This window comes from Elephantulus edwardii, unplaced genomic scaffold, assembly GCF_000299155.1.
Source record: "Elephantulus edwardii isolate Elephantulus edwardi_28Jun2011 unplaced genomic scaffold, EleEdw1.0 scaffold00080, whole genome shotgun sequence".
In the NCBI taxonomy this organism is placed as follows: Eukaryota; Metazoa; Chordata; class Mammalia; order Macroscelidea; family Macroscelididae; genus Elephantulus; species Elephantulus edwardii.
The window spans coordinates 12627404-12646517 of NW_006399830.1; the positions used below are offsets into that span (position 1 = coordinate 12627404).

Below are 19114 nucleotides of genomic sequence, written 5' to 3' on the forward strand. Positions count from 1 at the left end.
ATCTGGTGATGATTTTACGTTCTCTTCCTACAACAATTACTTGGGTAAAGAGTGTTTTCAAGGGAGGAAAAACTGACACACTTACAAGCTCCCTAAATTTGACAGAATGTTTTATGACTACAGCTCTTCCTTTGGGATTGTTCAACCAGCACACTTCTTGAATCTGAATTTTCACACACAAGGCCACAAATGTTCTCAAAAACAACAACAGCTAAATACCAACTGCATCTGGTACAGCGGGGAAACCCCACCACAACGTGAGGTGGCATTGCAATCCCTGAGGAAGGAGCTGTGTGGCATCTTTAAAAAAAAAAAAATCAGAATATTCTCCGGAAATACCAACACAATATATGACATACAGACCTGAATTTTCTCTATTTTTTGTGGTGTTTACATTTCTATTAAAGTGATTAATGTTTTCTGTGGCGATTTAAGAGGAAAAAAGGACAAAAATCCCACAGCCACCTGCCAAGCACCTGTCAGCCAAAACCTAAAGTAGCTCTGATTCTCCTCAGACCAGCCTTTTTTGGCCCAGGAGACTGAGAACAGCAAAATCAGCCTGGATAAGGCTGATCTGGATGTAAAGCCAAAATAACTAGTAAAGAAAAAAAGACACAACCCAATGGCTTAATGTTATATATGGCTGTAATGTAGAAACACTGTAAACTGCAATTTAGTGTTAATACTGTCAACTAATCAGATTTCGGGAAACTGGCAAGGCCTAAACCATAAGGATAAATACACCTCATGTTCCAAGTTTGTCAGTTTGGGATTTAAGCTACTCTTTGTCTGGTAGAGTACACCCTGAAAAAAACGCACAGCTAAAACAGATGAGAGGAAGTACCCAAAACTTAAGACAAGAGCATATGTACATAAAATCCTTACTGGAACCACAGAACTTACTGAAAGAGGGCCATTCCGTTTAAGTTTTCTTTTCATCTTAAAACCCTATGATCTAGCAATAAGTTAAATTAAAGACAGACAGCTCCACTTGCATTCATCTACAGAACAGTCCATACGCCAGTGTGAGGCCGCTATTCCAATACCAGCACAGCTAGCCTGACTTTCCACTAGTGGTATTTTGGCAAAAATGTCAAAGAGGCGATCAAAGACAGGACGTGTCGTGGGTTTCCTCCCTAGGAAGGTCATCCCTCCCTTTCCCTCCCCTACCCGACCCCCAACTCATGGGAAAAAAATAAAGACTGCAGTAGTAGCATCGGCGTGCGCTGCCAGTCCACCCGGGCCTAATTGTTGCCTTCGCCTCCGTCGTCGTCTTGCTGGTCGCTTGTCCAGAGTGTGAGGTTGTCACGGAGGAGCTGCATGATGAGCGTGGAGTCCTTGTAGGAGTCCTCGTTGAGGGTGTCGAGCTCGGCGATGGCGTCATCGAAAGCGGTCTTGGCCAAGTGGCACGCTTGCTCTGGGGCATTCTGGATCTCGTAGTAGAAAACGGAGTAGTTGAGGGCCAGGCCTAATCTAATCGGGTGGGTAGGCTGCATGTGCTCCTTGCTGATTTCGTGGGCTTCACTGTAGGCCTTCTCGGAGGACTCCACGACAGTCGCCCGTTTCTCTCCTGTGGCTACTTCGGCCAGGTAGCGGTAATAGTCCCCTTTCATCTTCAGGTAAAACACTTTACTCTCATACTGGGTCTCGATGCAATTTTTGATCAGGTAGTTATCCAGCAGACTCAGCACATCCTGACACACTGCTTCCAGCTCTTTCTCGATTTTCTCACGGTAGGCACGGACCATTTCTATCTTCTTCTCATTCCCATCTGCAGAGGTCTTCTGCTCAATGCTACTAATGACCCTCCAGGAAGAACGGCGTGCCCCAACTACGTTCTTGTAGGCCACAGAGAGGAGGTTCCTTTCTTCATTGGACAGCGGCTCATTCAGCTCTGTCACCTGTTAAGAATGAAGAACAAAAAGCATGGTTATAGTACAGATGATGTCAACTGGGCCAAGAAGAGCTTTAACGCCAATAAAACACAAACAGAAACTGTTAATGGAAGAGAGCAACAGAGACACTGAGTTAATGCCATGTAGATAAGGGCAGGATGAGGAAACCCAGGGAAAAGGCTGCTGGACTTCTCCTACCCTACAAAGGACACACGCTTATCTGACTCTTTCCGGGAAGGAATCATCAAGTCTGCATCTGAGTGCAGTGTGGGATCTGACTTGCGAAAGGTCAGTGGTTCACTCAGGATAACCGTATGGCAGCAAAGCACACATCAGACCAGGAGCTTTATGTGGACCAGGCTAAACACAGCAACTTGCCTTCTTCCTTGTCTTGCCCTCTCAATTATATTTTAGTTGGATCCCTTCTGAGTGACAGGTTTTACAATTTTAGGAGCACGTATTTACAGTGTCCAAGTGAACACAATCAGCAACAGAAACAATCAAGGGATCAGTACTTTTGAGTTGACCTACAGGAATTAGTGCTTTCTCAACATGTTAATTTCTAAAATAATCTTCTGTATCTCAGAGACTAATCATTTTTAATTACATTAAGGTAACAAAATACTATCTTGTTTTTTATGACCGCCAAACAACTCCCTATAGTAATAAATCAAGTCACCAAAACTATATGTAAATTATACTAAATATCTATATCAGAGACATAGACAAGTGCCTGACAATCTAACAAAGAGTTTTCTATACATGTGACACGCACCTCTTATACTGAGATCACAAAGAACCAAAGACTGCCTTCCCTCTCATCCAAACTCACTTTCTATAACACAATTAAAACTATCCATAGTTTATCAACAAATATTCCTATCCTATCCTTTTATAGTTTTTGGATAATCTTCAGCAGAATCTTGTTTCCATCTGATATAAATGATATTGTGTTCAATATTTCCACACTGTCAGATCACCATTCTTTAGAAAGGGCAAGTTGTCCTCCAGATTTCTTGCACAATGTGGTAAGCACATCTAGGGCAGCATCTGTTTGCTGAAATATATCAATCGGTATACCATCAATTCCTGGGGCCTCGTTTTTTGCCAATTCTTTCAAACAGCTTGAACTTCTGCCTTCATCACCACAGGCTCTTTCTTTCTCAAACAGAGTTTCATGAAATTCTTCTGTGTCTGCCAACTCCTTTCGGTACAGTGACTCAGTATAGTCTTTCCATCTTCTTTTAATACTTCCTGGATCTTTTAATATTCTGTCCAAAGCATCCTCAAGTATTCCAACTTGAGGCTTGAATTTGTTCTTCAGTGCCTTCAGCCTAAGAAATGCTGAGCAGGTTCGGCCCCTTTGATTTTCTGACTCCAGCTCTTTGCACATTTCATTATAATACTTTGTATTCCCACGCTGCCCTTTGAAATCTTCTGTTCAGCTCCTTAATACCTTCATTTCTTCCCTTTGCTTTGGCTTCTTGGCGCTCTAGTGCCATACTCAAGAGTCTATCTATTTTGGTCTTTTCTTCCTTTGTCTTTGTAATGACCATTTGTGTTCTTTGTGGATGATATTCTTGATATCTCCCCACAGCTTATCTGGTATTGGCTCCACAATCAACACTCTCTGACACCAGCAGCCAAGAAATTAAAAGACATACTGCATTGGGAAAGTCTGCTGTCAGAGACCTCTCCAGAGTACTGTAGAGAAATTATGTCAGTCTGGAGACTAAGGTGCACCTGATACAGGCCATGGTCTTTGCAATCACTTGCTATGCATCAGAGCTGGACAATGACTAGGGATGATAGAAGGAGAATTGATGCCTCTGAGCTGTGGTGTTGGAGAGGAGTATTGAATATAACATGGATGGTTAAAAGAACGAACAGGTTCGTCCTGGAGAGGGTGAAACCAGGTTGCTCCTTAGAGGCAAGGATTCTGAAGCTTCATCTGACATTCTTTGGATACATTGCAAGAAGGGACCAGTCCTTGCAGAGGGACATCAGGCTTGGGAGGGTGGAGGCACAGTGCAGGAGAGGAAGACCCTCGATAAGATGGATTGATTCAGTGACTGGGGTAAGGGGGGTAGGTGTGTCAGAGGCAAACAATGAGACTGGCAGGATAAAGCAGGGTTTAGAGGTGTTGTATATGTGGTTGCTATGAGTTGCAGGCGACTTGATGGCACATAACAACAACATACTTTATAGTTTCCAATCACAAAATTAACCCATTTCCCCTTCACAACAGAGCAATTGTCAAATTAGTGTAGGTACTCCTACACTATTACTTGGTGTATCTGGTTAATGTCTAAAACCAGAATACATTAAATTAACAGCTGCCCCACAAAGAAACCTCTTAGAGAGGCCTTACTGAAGCCTAGCTGCTTTCCTCAGCTTCATCCTCTCATCCGTACCTGGGGCTTAAAGTCAGTGATGAAAAGCCCCACCCTGGAGAGTTTCATACAGCTCTCTGTCTACACTTCTGCCTCTGCCTGAAAATGCCTACACTTCGCCTACTTTGCTCTCCACCTACATCTAAACTGTCTACTTCCTCTTCAAGTCTTTGCTGTTCCCCATACAGACCAACTGTAACACCTACACAGCATTATTTATAGATGTGGTAGGGAGGGGGATAAAATCCAGAAAGACACACCACATTTTGGGGGGGGGGGAAGGGGTGTAACAAGGAATTTTTTTCTATCTTTGAATCATCTACCGTCGGTGCATATCCACTTTTGTACGGGAGCAGGAACATGTGCAGTGAAAAGTGGTTCTATTAACAAATCTAAATGTTACATACTCTAAGAGAATAAAAGAAAAACCATGCAAATTACATACAGTACAGTTTATTGGAAACAGTTATTCCTTGAACAGCTACACCGTGCCTTTACTCACTGTCACAGTATCCAGCAAACAGTATGTACTCACAAAAAATATTTAATGAATTGATGAAGTTTTTAAAAAAGTGTTAACATTTCACTACATACTACAGACTCTCCACTAGATATCCACAAAACATGATACTTTGACCAGACATGGCCTCAGTGAGAGACCGCTAAGCAGAAGAAAAGGCTTTTGTCAATGCTAGAATTCAGAGGGAAGCCAAAGGAAGGGTTGTTTGTTCCACAGCCCTATTCTCGGGGAGACATCACTTCTTCTGAATGAAAGCAGCTTTTCCGTATTCTGAGGAGCTCTAGTGGTCTAAGTGGTTAAGGAGCTGTGGTGCCACCAGCTCTCTGTGGGAGAAAGATGGGCAATCTGCTCCTATGCAATTTACAGCCTCTGAGAACTACCTGGAGGACTATCAGTCAGTTCTGACTCGACAGCAGTGAGGCTAACCCCCTACAGTCTATGAAACAGAAATTACGGCCTCCTTTATAAGGTTATAGTGCAACAGTAACATGAGCAATGGCATGAAAATATCTTGAATAATTTTAAATTTAATTCTCACTGGAAGAGGCCTCTAAATATCTTATGTAACAGCTTCCTATATAGAGTATTTCTTCTCCACTTTCACCCTGTTCTCTATTTAGTCTAAGCTGAAACTTCCTTACCCTAACTCAACTCATTCCTTCCCATAAAGGTTAGTATTACATAGCTTAAAAACTCTGGCCAATCTGACTTTTAAGCAGCGCCAAGGCCTCAATCAGTCCCTCTCCAGACTCGAGTCTATATTCTCAGTGCAGCTCCTAAGGTCAGCCAGCAGTCCTCCCTGCAACAGAGACACGAGGGTGCCTGAAGCAATTCAGATCAAGTGCTGGCCTTTCCCCTAAATCATGCTGTCCTTACTTCACGGGCCAGGGACTATTTAAAGCCCAAATAACCTCACCAGCAAGTCCTCAGGTTAGGAGTGTGGTAACACTTAGGGGAGAAAACTCACATGTGCCCCCAAATACTATGTAGATTTGCCCTCAGAACCAATAACAAACAACTTTCCCATCACAATCACTTTCACTTGCTGCATCTGCACCTTTAAAATAACTGAAAAGGTCTTGGCCTTTTTTTTTTCACTGTTGTAAGGCTAACTGAGAACGGAATGCCTCTGTTCAGGCTTCTCAACAGACTTAACCGCAGCTCTTTTTTGTCACCTTGTCCCAAAGGCTGGACACCTCACTGTATACTATACAGCTAAGTCCCCTCCTGCTGCAAACCCAGATGGACAGGACGGTCCAAAGGCAGCAATTTGCACTTCTGTAAAGTTGGTCTCGTTGCCTCAGACAAACCGAAACATGAGATTATGAAATGCCAGGATCACCTTTAGATACAGTAACTCAACCACATTTGGAACATACCCAGGCACTCCCTGCCAATTTCCTCACAAGTAAGTTAGAGGGACAACCTTAGTATGCTGAACGGAAAATAAGGTTTCTCTGAGAAATCTTAAAAAGATTAAGAAAGAAATCTTTGTGTGAGAACTGTTATTTATATAAAAATAAAAGATTTAATCAAGAAAAGGCTTAACCACGACAGAAGTTAATGTAGGCTATGTCACCGGGGGAGGAAGGATAACATTTCTCAAAAAAGTCATTGAACTGCTTCTAAGAACACACCATTTGTGAATATGTCCCTTAAAACTGACTGTGGTAGAAACTGTCCAAGGTTCAAGTTCTACTTTAAATAACAAAGTTTCCGCCTTCTTCACAACTCCTAGGATACTAGTTCAAGTTCAAATGTTTTCAGTGAGTTAAAGATAGAAAGTGATGAGTAAAAAGGGTTAGGAAATCTAGCTACCAACAGCTTAGAAAATAATTCTCCAGATCCTAAGCTGCCAAGACATCGAGGAGCAATTAACGTCCACTGTTCTCCCAAAGAGTTAAGCGTGAATGAAAAGCTATCGATTTTTTGATCAAAGTCCTTGAGCCCTAAGCAATTCAGAATTTACTCAATTTCTCTATCAAAAACTTTAAGTTTTATTTAAGAAGATAAATAAAGTTGCATTCATTACTCTTTAAAGTTTAAATTTAAAACATATTTCTCTTTCAGGATCTTCTATAAAGGTTACAAAATCATAGTTATAGTGGTGAATATACCCAAAACACATTAATAGAATACGGGAAATCTCGACAATCTCTGTTACACACATGCACGCATGCTAGCAGATGGTAAGTGTAGAATGCATTTTTAATTTGTTTGGTGCATATACAATTTGGGAATGTTATCTCCTGAAAAGACCATGATGCCATTATTTATAAAACATGCAAGCAGTGACTACACTGAAGATAGCAGATACAATATACGCAATTTCTACATGGTTCATAGGAAAGGAATAAGGCACTATAAATTAACATGGGAAGAAGTGCCTGAAGAGACGTCACCTCATTTTAAGGATGTTTCAGGTCCCGCTGAATAATTCAAACTTTGAAAACAACCTGAAGCTATGCGATGCCTGAATAAAATGTCCTTCTAAATCTATTCCGTGCAGGAAGAGTTAGAAATGCCTGAAACTGCTATCGCGAGAACAGTCTGCTGGGAGACCTCCCCCAGTTTCCTGATACAAATGGCTGTGTGTCACCTATGGGAGGGATGTGGCTGTTAAACTTAGCCTGCTTTCCTTCTGGCAGTGTGAACGTCAGCTACATGCCGAAAGTTCACGGATGACCAGTCCTCAATAAAAACCAGGACCATGTCTCTAATGTCCTTTCCTAGTGGACAAAGTCCCACACATGGCACGTCACAACAGAATCAACATTTTACTGTTGAAGAATAAGCAGATCTCGTTGAACGCCACTGGAACAGGACTCTTGGGAGCTTGCACGGACTTCAGGTCATCAACTTCTGCTGGACTAAATCAGAGTCATGAGTATGACCGTGACCTTCTAGGAAGCCATCAAACCAAAGGACACAGGCTCAGGAGCCTCTGAAACACAGTCACTGTACAAACACAACATGACGTGTCACATAAAGTCTCATGACAAAGTATACTTCAAGGCCACTATTTATCCAACAACTCAACAAACATTCATCGAAAGTCTAGCAGATGTATCACACTGTGCTGAGGAACAAATGAGATAATGTGAAGGTGCTGTCTAGGAGGTGGACACACAAACTTACTGCACCAGAATATCATTCACAGAGGAGTTCTTAAGGGGGAAGGTGGCTACCAAGTTTTGAGGGGATGCTAATCAGGAGGTAACAGTGCCAGTATGTCCTATATGAATGAACCTTAAAAATTTTCTATCAAAAAGGGCACATATGATTCCAATATGTATAAAATATCCAGGATAGGCACATGCATAAAGACATAATGTAGACAGGCAGCTGCCAAGGACCAGAGGAGGAGATAATGAATTTATACAATTGTTTCTAGTGGTTACAGGCTTCTTTTCAGGATGATGAAAGTATTTTGGAGCTAGATTAAGAGGTGAATGTAATGAATGCCACACTGAATTACACACTTTGAAAAGGTTCATTTTCACCTCAATTATACTGAGGGAGTAAAAGGGAGGAAGACAAGAAAGCAAACAAACAAACTCCCAACAGTGATGTTTCGAAAGGGTATTTCAGGAAGAGGTGCATCCTAGAAACACCTCATGAAACGCCCATGGCACTTTCAGGACCAGCCCACAGACTCAAGAGTCGAGTCTCAAAGATGGGAGGAGAGCCGAGCAGTGGTCTGTTTTCGTCTGGGACACCAGGTCCTACCCACCTTTCACAGCTACTCTAACAAGGTGGACGCTACACTCACTACACGGGAAAGACCCAGTCACAGCACTAACAGCAGGAGAACAAATCCAAGCCTTTCAGCTTCAAACCCTATGCTATTTTCCCCATGCTACCATTCCCTGACAATGCGAAAACATCAATATTCAGACACCCATATGCCGTTTTCCCTTCAGTTCATTACCAACGATAGGAAGAGAACGCATTCATCCTTTCCTTACCTAATCAAGTGATCTTTTCAAATCCCCCTGAGAAACAAGAACTAAAGGTCCACAGCAAATAAGCAAAAAACTCAGTGGGTCTAAAAACAAAGCTATATTCAATGTGACGAGGCTGGAGGCAGACAGCTGAAAAGAGTAAACATGAGACACCTACATGGCAAAATCCACAGAAACCCTTAAAGATGCTCACATTCTTCATTCTTCTACTTATAAAAACATCCGGCAACAATGAATGAATGGAAATCCAAAATCTCTGTAAATGTTCGTTAAAATTAATAAAATTTAAAAAATAATCCTATGAAAAGAATCAGAAATAAGCACCGAGAACTACACAAAGACATTCACTTAAGTGTTAACCCAGAAAATTCCAAAACCTCCCTTTAAAAAAACAAACCCACAAACTTCATTTTCTGTAACCAAGTTTGTTTATAAAAAACTTTTCTAATATTTTAAACTCTTTATAGTAAATCTGATTAACTATGTCCAAAGGTACATATAATTAAAAAAAAAACAGGATGAAAAGAACATAGTTTTTTCTTTTTTGAAAATCAAAATTATAATGTTCCCTCTCAAAGTATAAATAGCTAAAGAAGAGGCATTTAAAAATAAGTATTTAAATCCAAAGGTTTATTAATAGGCAACAAGCAAAATTACAGTTTATCTTAAAACAGCATTTGTGCTAAAGAGTGGGGGGTGGGGAAGGCCTCATTCAGCTCAAATGGCTATTCAGTTGACAGAATAGTCATTATTCACATTTTTTAACACAGAAATAGGGAGCTCTGGTGGCCTAGTGGCAAGAAGCTGCGTTCCAAGGCCCACATTAGAATCCACCAGCACTCTGTGGGAGAAAGATGGGCAATCTCCTGCCCTGTGATAAAATGCTTCTTAAAAATTGCCAGAGGACAGCTATGGGTCAGTTCTGACTGTTGACATTGGCCCAACAACTAGAGAAACAGAATGGCTTTTTAAAAATACAGAACGCTTCACAAATCTGCGTGTCACCCTTGCAGAGGGGACACGCTAATCTGTGTCGTTTCAATTTTAGTACATGTGCTGCTGAAGCGAGCACAAGAATGTATGTTTTAAACAAAGTAAATGCATTATTTATTAAAAACAAGCATTAAAACCGCTCATGTTCATGTTCATTACTTAACATACCAAAATACACAAAATAATCTCAATTCCACAATCCTGGGTATACTTATTGGAAGAGGCTATCTATATAAACATATGTATTAATTATATGTGTGTGCTCATAATAATGGTATAATCTAGTCAAACACTATTAATATAGAATAAATTGAAGGCATTTTCCTATGCCTTGGAACAGTATGACTTAAAGGATAACATTCTCTTGTACATACATACACAACAAACTCCTTGGCCTCTTAAAAACAAATCAACATAGGGAATTTTTAAAAATCTCACTGTTAAATCACAAAATATTCCATTTTTCTTTATATTTTCCTATCCTTCCACATTTACTATGTTACTTTAATTGCAGCAAAATAATAAACAGTTGTGTCTTTTAATTTTAACACAGAGCACTGTAGTTAAGGGAGGGAAGCTTCATGGTACAGTGGTTAAAGTGCATACCCACTAACCAAGAGGTTGATGGTTCAAGCCCACCAGCCAAACGTGAAGATGTGGCAGTGGGCTTGCACAAAGGTTACAGCTTTGGGAACCCCATGGAGCAGCTGTCTCTTCCTACAGGGTCACTGCATGAACTGGCTCCAGGGCACAAAGCAACTCCCTATAGTGTGGTGGAGGGTTTAGTTCACCTTACCGCAAGAACTTGCTCTTTACCCTTTTTACCTGAGGGACAATCTCTTTACAAAACTTGGAACTTAAGTGTCTTGGACCGACTTCAGGTCACAGGTTACAAACAGGTTTATTAAGCCAAGATGGTGCAGTGACGAGAGGAGCTGGGGCTTGCATTCTGCTTTGAGAGGCCCGGTAACAGTCCCTGCTTGGTGAACACATCTGCCTTCAAGGAGGGTGATGTGCCTCCTTTGCTACAAGAAAACTTACAGACTTCACCAACATTGTCTTTTCTATGTTAACTCTGCTTTGTATCCTTTGTAATAAAGCTGTGTTGGATTAGCACTTTTGGTGATGGTTACAGTGAATTATTTATCCTCAGGGTTGTCAGAGCCAGCAGGTGAAAAGGTAGGGGGAACTGGGAGCCCTAGAGCCCTCCCTAGATGGTATCAGGTCAGAACCGAGAATGCGGTGCAGACTCCAGAACTCATGGTCAGAACTGGAAATCTCAGGCCAACCCAACAAGCTGTCTGACCAAGCTCTGGGCAGCTGGGGTCAGAGGAAGAAACGCAAAGTGCTGCCTGAATGGGGGTGGGTGGGGAAGAACGGGAGAACGAAGTGAAAAAGCAGCGATTGGATTTAGGCTGCTTATCCACCATGTTGAGTCATAAATATTTCCATATATTGCTGGAAAGTGTAAATTTTATGGAAAATACTCTGAAAATACAATGAAAATTGCAAATGCCCCCAATCCCATTTACCCTGCAGTTCCACTTATAGGCTTAAGCTTGGAACAATCTAAGCAACTCATGTTAGATACATCCACAGTGATATTCTGGACAGCCAACTTAACACATGATGTGTATCTTCAAATAGGCTGGAGGCACAATGGTTTCACATTTGGCTGCTAACTGGACAGCTAGTGTTTCCAACATACCAGTCATTCCACAGAAAAGCTGGCAACCGGCTCTCATAAAAATGACTGTCTAAGAAAATCAGAGTTCAAATCAACTCAACAGCACCTAACTTTATATATCCAGGCCTTCTAGAAGGGTCTTCGATGGAAGTGGCTAGCAAGCTGAATATTGTACTTGTAGCAAAGAGTGCATGTACATGTGAAAACAGAACAAGATCAAAGGACTGATTCCTTCGAATTGTATTATCTTTTCTTTGTGTGTGCTGTCTGTAGAAAAACACATCTGCTAATCTAAGGCCACATCTGTCAGCTGGGATCCAACAGCGGCCTTGGAAACCCAATGGAGGGTTGGTTATGAGGAAGTTCCGCCTTTCTATCGATGAGTATTAGCAAAATACACTATCATGGACTGTGAGATTGATTGCACAAATCCATCTTCTAAAGTACTGCCAGACAGCATCTTCTGTGAGAAAGCCTCACTTCACATTTAGAAATGATTACTTCTTCAGCTTACGGTAAACTTTATCTCCAAATACGTAAGGATAGTTCTCATGGGTCTTTCAAACTTCAAGAATTTCTGACCTGGTTACAATCCGAGCCAGGTTTAAGAAACAGCTCAACTCCAAAGAGCACTAAAATCTCCATCTTTCTAGCCATGCTTTCTGCCTCCTTGTGCCCTTAAACCAAACAACGGGAAACCATTCTAGGTTTAAAGATTAAGGAAGAGAAAAACCACATCCTGGAACTCCAACCCTGCCTGCAGGCCTGTTTAACTCACTCTCATTGCCTTTTAGTCAGAACTGACTCATAGCTGGCGTGACCATCATAAATCAGATCTCTGGTGGACACTCTGTTTAACTAGTTCCCCAAAACATGCCTTTCTGAAATACTGGCTTCAACAGATTCCTGAAGTACGCACACCACCTTCTACAGTGATGGCAGTAGGTGAAGGGTAGCTCCCTCAGCGAGTCAAAGCAGCACCAGAGCACAAGCTGCGCATAGGGGTCCCAGAGTAAGTCATGCCAACCACTTGAGGAACGATCCGCACGCACATCTGACATCCACGACATCGCCTTTTCTCTGCCTATCCCCACGACGAGGGAGCTGTGATGGTGCAAGCTAAAGCTCCTCTGGTGGTTCAAATCCATCAGCAGCTCTGCAGGATAAAGACCGGCAGGCAGTCTCCTCTTCAGTGATTTACAGCCTTCAGAAAACTACTACCGGGTCAGGTATAAGTCGGTTTGTCAACGAGTTGGAGAGGGTTTTGTGTTTTTGTTTTATTTTTTTAAATCTCCAAGGTAATAATAAATATCATGCCTCTTTCCTGCTGGAAATATTTTGTAGGCCCTAGAACGTTTTTGTCTGGGGAGACAGAATATTGCATGACCCTCTATTCTGTTTCTGCTCAAAAAGCCATCTCTGCTTAATGAAGTTTTGTGTGGCATCACCACACTTCTCCAGGTCATTCTCAGTCAGAAGGCAGGGGCCCTGCAACACCATCATCCTGGTTCCTTTCCCCACAACATGCTTCATGAGACTTCAGGGTTGCCCTCCAAACTTCTTATGATCCACAACTCTGTTCTTGGATGACAAGCTCTTACACAGGACGTGCAGGCGGCCTTACTTACTCAAGTCACTTGGTTTGACTCTACCAGCTGTTCTAAGAGAAAGCTGGGCAATCTGCGCATGCGATTTACAGCCTCTGAAAACCCACTGGAAGATGAGCTAGTTCTGGACTAGTTCTGACGCAAAGGCCTAGAACATAAGCTGAGCTTGATCATGAGACTTGCTCTGGGTAATGGAACCTAAGCAAATATGAAGCAAGCAAAGGTCTGTAAAGTGCTTGTGTACCTCTCATTGCTGGGAACCATCTCCTGCCACGTGAAGCCCAGGCTAAACTCGAGACGAAAGGCCAACTTGTGAACAAAGCTAATGCTTTCATTCAGCCCACTGGAGCTAGCTAAGATCAAAACTATCCAGTCAACCAGAACAATTATTGGAAAATATTTGTCTTGAATGGTTTGACACTATCAAGTAAATTAGCTATCATCAAATGTACTGTCAGCTGGAGACAAAAATTAACCTTCTGAAACGTGAAATCATCTGCAATTTCTGTTTTGTTCCAACCTTATCAATTTTTCTCCACAAGTGCCATTTTTAAGCTCCATTTACACCATACACAATGAACTGTGCAGGGGGCTGAATTTTAGAACCAAAGTAAAGAACTTTTGCAAAGATGATGACTTTTCACTTGTTTAGCTTCCATCTCTGCTCCAGTCTGATCCTACTTCTACAGTAAGGACAGAAAGTCAAAGCCAGGCAGGTTGGCTAAGCCCTCCCAGAGGTCAAATTCTTGATTCTATCTTGGAGAAAAATGTCCAGAAAGACTAAGTCTCTTAATTCTTGGCTGGTTGAGAAATAATCTGAGTCTAAAAGTTGGGGTTACATTTGAATTTAAATAGATTCAGAAATAAATCATTTGGGTCAAAGTTCATTTTCTAAGGAATTATATCTACTTCTAGGTCTATGAGTACTATCCAAGGTTATTCTTGAAGATTAATCATAACAATGGTTGAGTGAACTCTCCCCCACCTCCAACTGACCTCTGACCTTATCCAGAATCATTCTCCTTTAAATTCCAACTGTTATAAATGTCAATACAAGCTTTCCCTTCCACTGACCCTAAATATTGGATCCTACTTGTCCTTTCAGATTTCATTCCTACCTCCCAAGGCTCATCAACTCAATTATTAAAAAAAATTAGTGTCAATTTGCCTTGTTCTTTCACACCATCTCTAAAACACCTAAATGTTTCAATCCAGAGAGAGAGAAACACGCACAGACACAAAACCCAACAGACTGAAGTTACCATAAACTAAGACTTTACGAATTTTAGCAGGGTTCTCAGCATTCATTGCCTGGCAATTCTTAATTATTAACCCTCTACCTTGCCCAACCTCACCTCAACCCTCCTCACTATACAGAGCAAACAGTCACCAGCTAAACCATCAAAACCTTCACATAATACATCCTCTGATTAAAAAAGATGTTCCTTCCCTGTCCACATAGTTCCGTTATTACCTTTCCTATATTTCATCTTTAGTTCCTTTCAGATTTAAAACAGTCTTTCAAGTCCACATTTTCTCTGTGATCTAGATTTTCATTACACTTTTGTTGTTGTGGACCACTGAGTCAGAACCAACCCACAGCTGACTCTCCAGCAGGTTTTCAGAGACAGTTAATTGCACGGGAGGAGACTGTCCATCCTTCTCGCGGAACTGCTGCTGGACTTGAACCGTGTGCCTTCAGGATTGCAGCACAGAGCTTCTTTCCACTAGACCTTCCTTGTTGTTCACCACTGAGTTGGAACCAACCTATAACTGACCCTCCAGCGAGTTTTCAGATACAGTAAACTGCATGGGGGAACTTGCACATCTTTCTCCCACTGAGCAACTGGTGGATTTGCACCACGTTCCTGCAGGTTTTTTTCACTAGGCCACCAGAGTTCCCTACTAGACCTTGGTAGATTCTAAATAATTATTTCCTTAAATTAGTAATACATAACCCCTTGCTCTGCACCAGGCACTATTGAAGTGTTTCTCATGTATTTTACTTCGAGCCATGACTTCTCTCTACATCTTCACTCAAGTATTTCCTTAAACTACACGTGGTTTCATTGTCAGGTGCTCGAGCTGACCATGACTCACAGCAACCCTATGAATAATGGATCTGAACTTTTCCTCACCCTGCACCATCCTTACCATCAAGCCCACTGTTCCAGTCCTTGGGTCATTCCATCTTCTTGAGAGCCTTCTCACTGACCAACTGCCTTTCCCAGCATGATGTCCTTCTGAGAACGGGCACCTCTTGACAACACGGTCAACGTGTAAGATGAAGTTTCATCATTTTTACCTCTACGGAGCACGCTCGGTGCCTTTTCTCCAAGACAGCTTTGTTTGTTCTTTTGGCCGTCTGTGGGATATTTGAAACTCTTTACACCGTACAAGACCACAACGGAATTATCTTTTCCATTTTATTTTCCTTCCTCTTCTTTCAGGTTCTACCTCCAGCCATCAAAAATTCTCCCTCCTCCTCTATTCTTAAATTTAATGTGTTATTCCCTCTGCTTGAACATTCCTTCCTCCAGTCTCCCCCTCCCCAAATCCACTGCTGTTTGTCAAGTCTACCTATACCAACTGATCAGCTGGTTTCTAAGGCTGTATGCAAATCTTAACGGAGGCGGGTGGCTTCATCTCCTTTTGCCCTCTGAGCAGTTGATGGGCTAAAACCGCCAACCATTCATTTAGTAGCCAAACTTTAACCAACTCTGCCCACTAGGGCCCTTTACTCCCCAAGTTGGCTGCCCCATCAAGCACCACATCTATAGGAAATCTTTCCTGATGTCCAACGTAAATCAAATCTATCTTCCTCAACTCACAGTATCCGTTACTTACTTCACTGACCTCACTTCATGTGTCTCTAACATCCAATTTTCTAGTTATCTGCCTAGTTGCAGCTGTTATACCTCCCAAACCACCTGTGTTCCTGAAGCAGCCGTCTATATGATCAAGTGCCTGATCAGGATCCTTTTTTAGCAGAATGGCTGTGTCTATAAATGGTAACATTACCACCTCTATTTATTATCTCTTGCTTATGTGACTTCTAGATCAAAGTCATGGGCACATCATTCACCTCGTCACCTGTCAAAGTCTACAAAATGCGCAAGCTCCTACCTTTTTTCCTTCTCTTGCTCTTTATCCAAATCCTCCTCAAAACATGTTCCCACCCTCCATCTTGGGATTTCCACACAAGGTGATGTTATTTTGACAAAAAAAAGAAAGGCTGTACCTTCCTTCCAGTGATGTGTGTGCCTCCACTGCCTCTGAAGCATCCTTTCACTTTTAAGTAACAACCATAAATCTCCAGTGGCAATACTATGTAACTTACCTTCTCCTACGCAAAAAATCTCAGGTGGTTCTTTATTAAAGAATTAAGACACCATAATGAAAAAAAAATTGCTAAAAGGATCCAAATTACAACTGTGTTGATTAGTGTACTTTAAGACTATCTTGTTCTAGGGGAGCTCTGGTGGCCTAGTGGCAAGAAACTGCACTGCAATCCCAGAGGAAAACGGTTCGAATCCACCAGACGCTCTGCCGGAGAAGGAGGCGCAATATCCTCCTGTACCAGTCAGATCTGATTTGACGGTACACGCACACAAAATTTAAAAAAAAAAAAAAGACTATCTTGTTCTGTACTTAAACCTAAACGGTATACCATCCTCTCAAAACCAAATGGGAAAAAAATATGTGATAACCAAAAGAATGTTAAAGACAGCTTCTTTCTGCAAATGGTACACTAAATTAATGAAAACTCACCAAAAGATCACCGCACTATTTGATTCTCATTTAAAAAAGAGACGTTTAGAATAAAGACACTTCACTTAAGCTTAGGCAAATGAAGCATTTCTACCTGTAAAACAGGAAGACCGTTCCTTTACAAAAACAATTCTAAAATTGTGACATCATAAGGGGGAAAGAGATTAAAAAACAATGCTTTCCAAGTGTCGTTGTTACTACTGAGTTGGAACTGCCTCGGAGCTGACCCTCCAGGGGGTTGTCAGAGGCAGTAAACGGCACAACAGGAGATTACCCATCTTTCTCCTACCAAGCGAGCGCTGGTAGATCTGAACCTCATGCCTCCAGACTGGCCGTCCAACTCCTCATTACTAAGCTACTAGAGTGTGTTAAATAAATGCAAGAACATACTGTTGTGCTTTATCTAAGAAAGTACAACTTAAAATCTTTGTGTAATCAACAAGTTTCAGTCAGTACAAAGTACAGCACAAGAGGTCTAAAAAGAATTCGTATCTAAGAAACAGCCTAAATTTCCCACTGTGGTCTAGATGCTTAAACTCATCATTGTTTCAGGGTAGTTCACTCATCAAGTAATAGCGTAAATCCCTACAGCAGATAGAACTGCTGTAATAACACGTATCTGCTACACCAAATGTGTCAAGTCCAAATAAAACAATTAGTCACTAATCATACTGAAAAAAATAAGGCCAAATATTGCTTCTAGGCATTAATTTGAACTCAACTCCTATGACAACAGATCTGAACCCTGTCCTATCCTGTGTCATCCTAGCCTTAGCATCTGACACAGTCAGCTCACTGCTGCGGTTACTGTCAATCCATCTGGGGGTCATCCTCTTCCTCTGACTCTCCCACCTTTCCAAGCATGATGTTCCTATCCAGAGAGGAGCCTCTCCTAACACGCCCCCAATATGTGCGACGAACTCTATCATCTCTGCCTCCCAAGAGCATTCAGGCTGCATTTTCACCAAGACGTATTTGTTTTTTTGGCAGTCCATGGAATATTCCGTATTCTTCTCCAATACCACAACACAAAAAGGCATCAATTCTTCTGTTATCCTTATTTACTGCTAGCTATTAGATGTATGGCAAGTGACGGAAAAGACTACAGCCTGAATCAGGAACACATTAGTCTTCAAACCGACATCACTGTTCTTCAATAATTTGGAGAGGTCCCTGACAGCCGATTTTCCCAGTGTAACACATCTTCTGGTTTCCTAACTGCTAGTACTGAGTGAGGGTGCTGATTGTGAATCCAAGTAAGAGGAAATCGTTGACAATTTCAATCTTTTCTCCATATATCATGATGTTGCTGCTTATTGTAGTCAGCCTACATACAAAATGAAAATGCAACAGATAACCGTAAATCCAAAATAAGACTTTAGTTATAATTCATTCGGCTGGTATCTTTAAGAATTTGTGCCAGATTTAAGTATTATTAATAGACTTAGCTTCAAAAATCTAGTTTTTCTCTAGATCTTTAAATGGTACAAAAATAAAATGGAAGCAAATCTTTCTAAATTACTTAATACAATTTCACACTTCAGAGCTTAAACTTCTTAAGCACTATTTACAACACGCTGTTAAAAACCAGCACTAGGACTTGATTTAAATCGGCAAATATATTACTGTCTGCTGGTGCAGTGGGTTAAGCACTCACCAGTCGAAGAGTCAGCCATCAACCCACCAACTGCCCTGCAGAAAGATGTAGCAATTTGCTTCCATAGAGATTACAGCCTTGGAAAGGCACAGGGCCATTCTACTCTAGTCAGTTAAGAACCAGGGTTTAGATCATTATTTTCTATTTTTACATTACTGTCAAGAGTTAAAATCCAACTAGAGTACTACTGCCTAGAATCAAACTAGAGCCTATTGGGATTGTCACATCATCACATTATTTGATTTACAGGACTGTTTTTGCTGTAGAACAGTGAGTGACAAAATGAAACAAGCATACACTAACTCAACAGTTTCTAGATAACCATTCAGTAACTGATTATTCTTCTAAGACAAAAGGTTCTTTTGAGTTGCTGTTGCTACTCTGATCTCATGTACAGTTTTAAAAGGACATTTTAAAAATCATTTACTGATCGCCTGTGACTTCATCCATAGCCACTGGTGAGAGTCAGCGCCCAGAGTCATCAGGGGCTTTAAGCTCGTTGCCCACTGCTGTGGTGTGGACAGCTGAAACCCAGGCCCCGACAGGCACCTGGGGTGGGGTGGGGTGGGGGTGGGGAACCCAGACTCTGCTTCATGCTCTGCTGGAGAAGGAGGGGCAGTCTCCTG

General features: G+C 41.6%; 1 protein-coding gene across 1 annotated transcript in view; it reads right to left on the reverse strand.

Moving 5' to 3' along the window:
- Positions 1-727: 727 nt before the first annotated feature.
- Positions 728-19114, reverse strand: part of YWHAG (tyrosine 3-monooxygenase/tryptophan 5-monooxygenase activation protein, gamma) — a 25495-nt gene continuing 7108 nt past the window's right edge. The window contains exon 2 of the mRNA XM_006889697.1: positions 728-1901. Within this exon, the coding sequence (XP_006889759.1) occupies positions 1245-1901 (657 nt within the window). The 3' untranslated portion in view covers positions 728-1244. The remainder of the gene's footprint in view (positions 1902-19114) is intronic.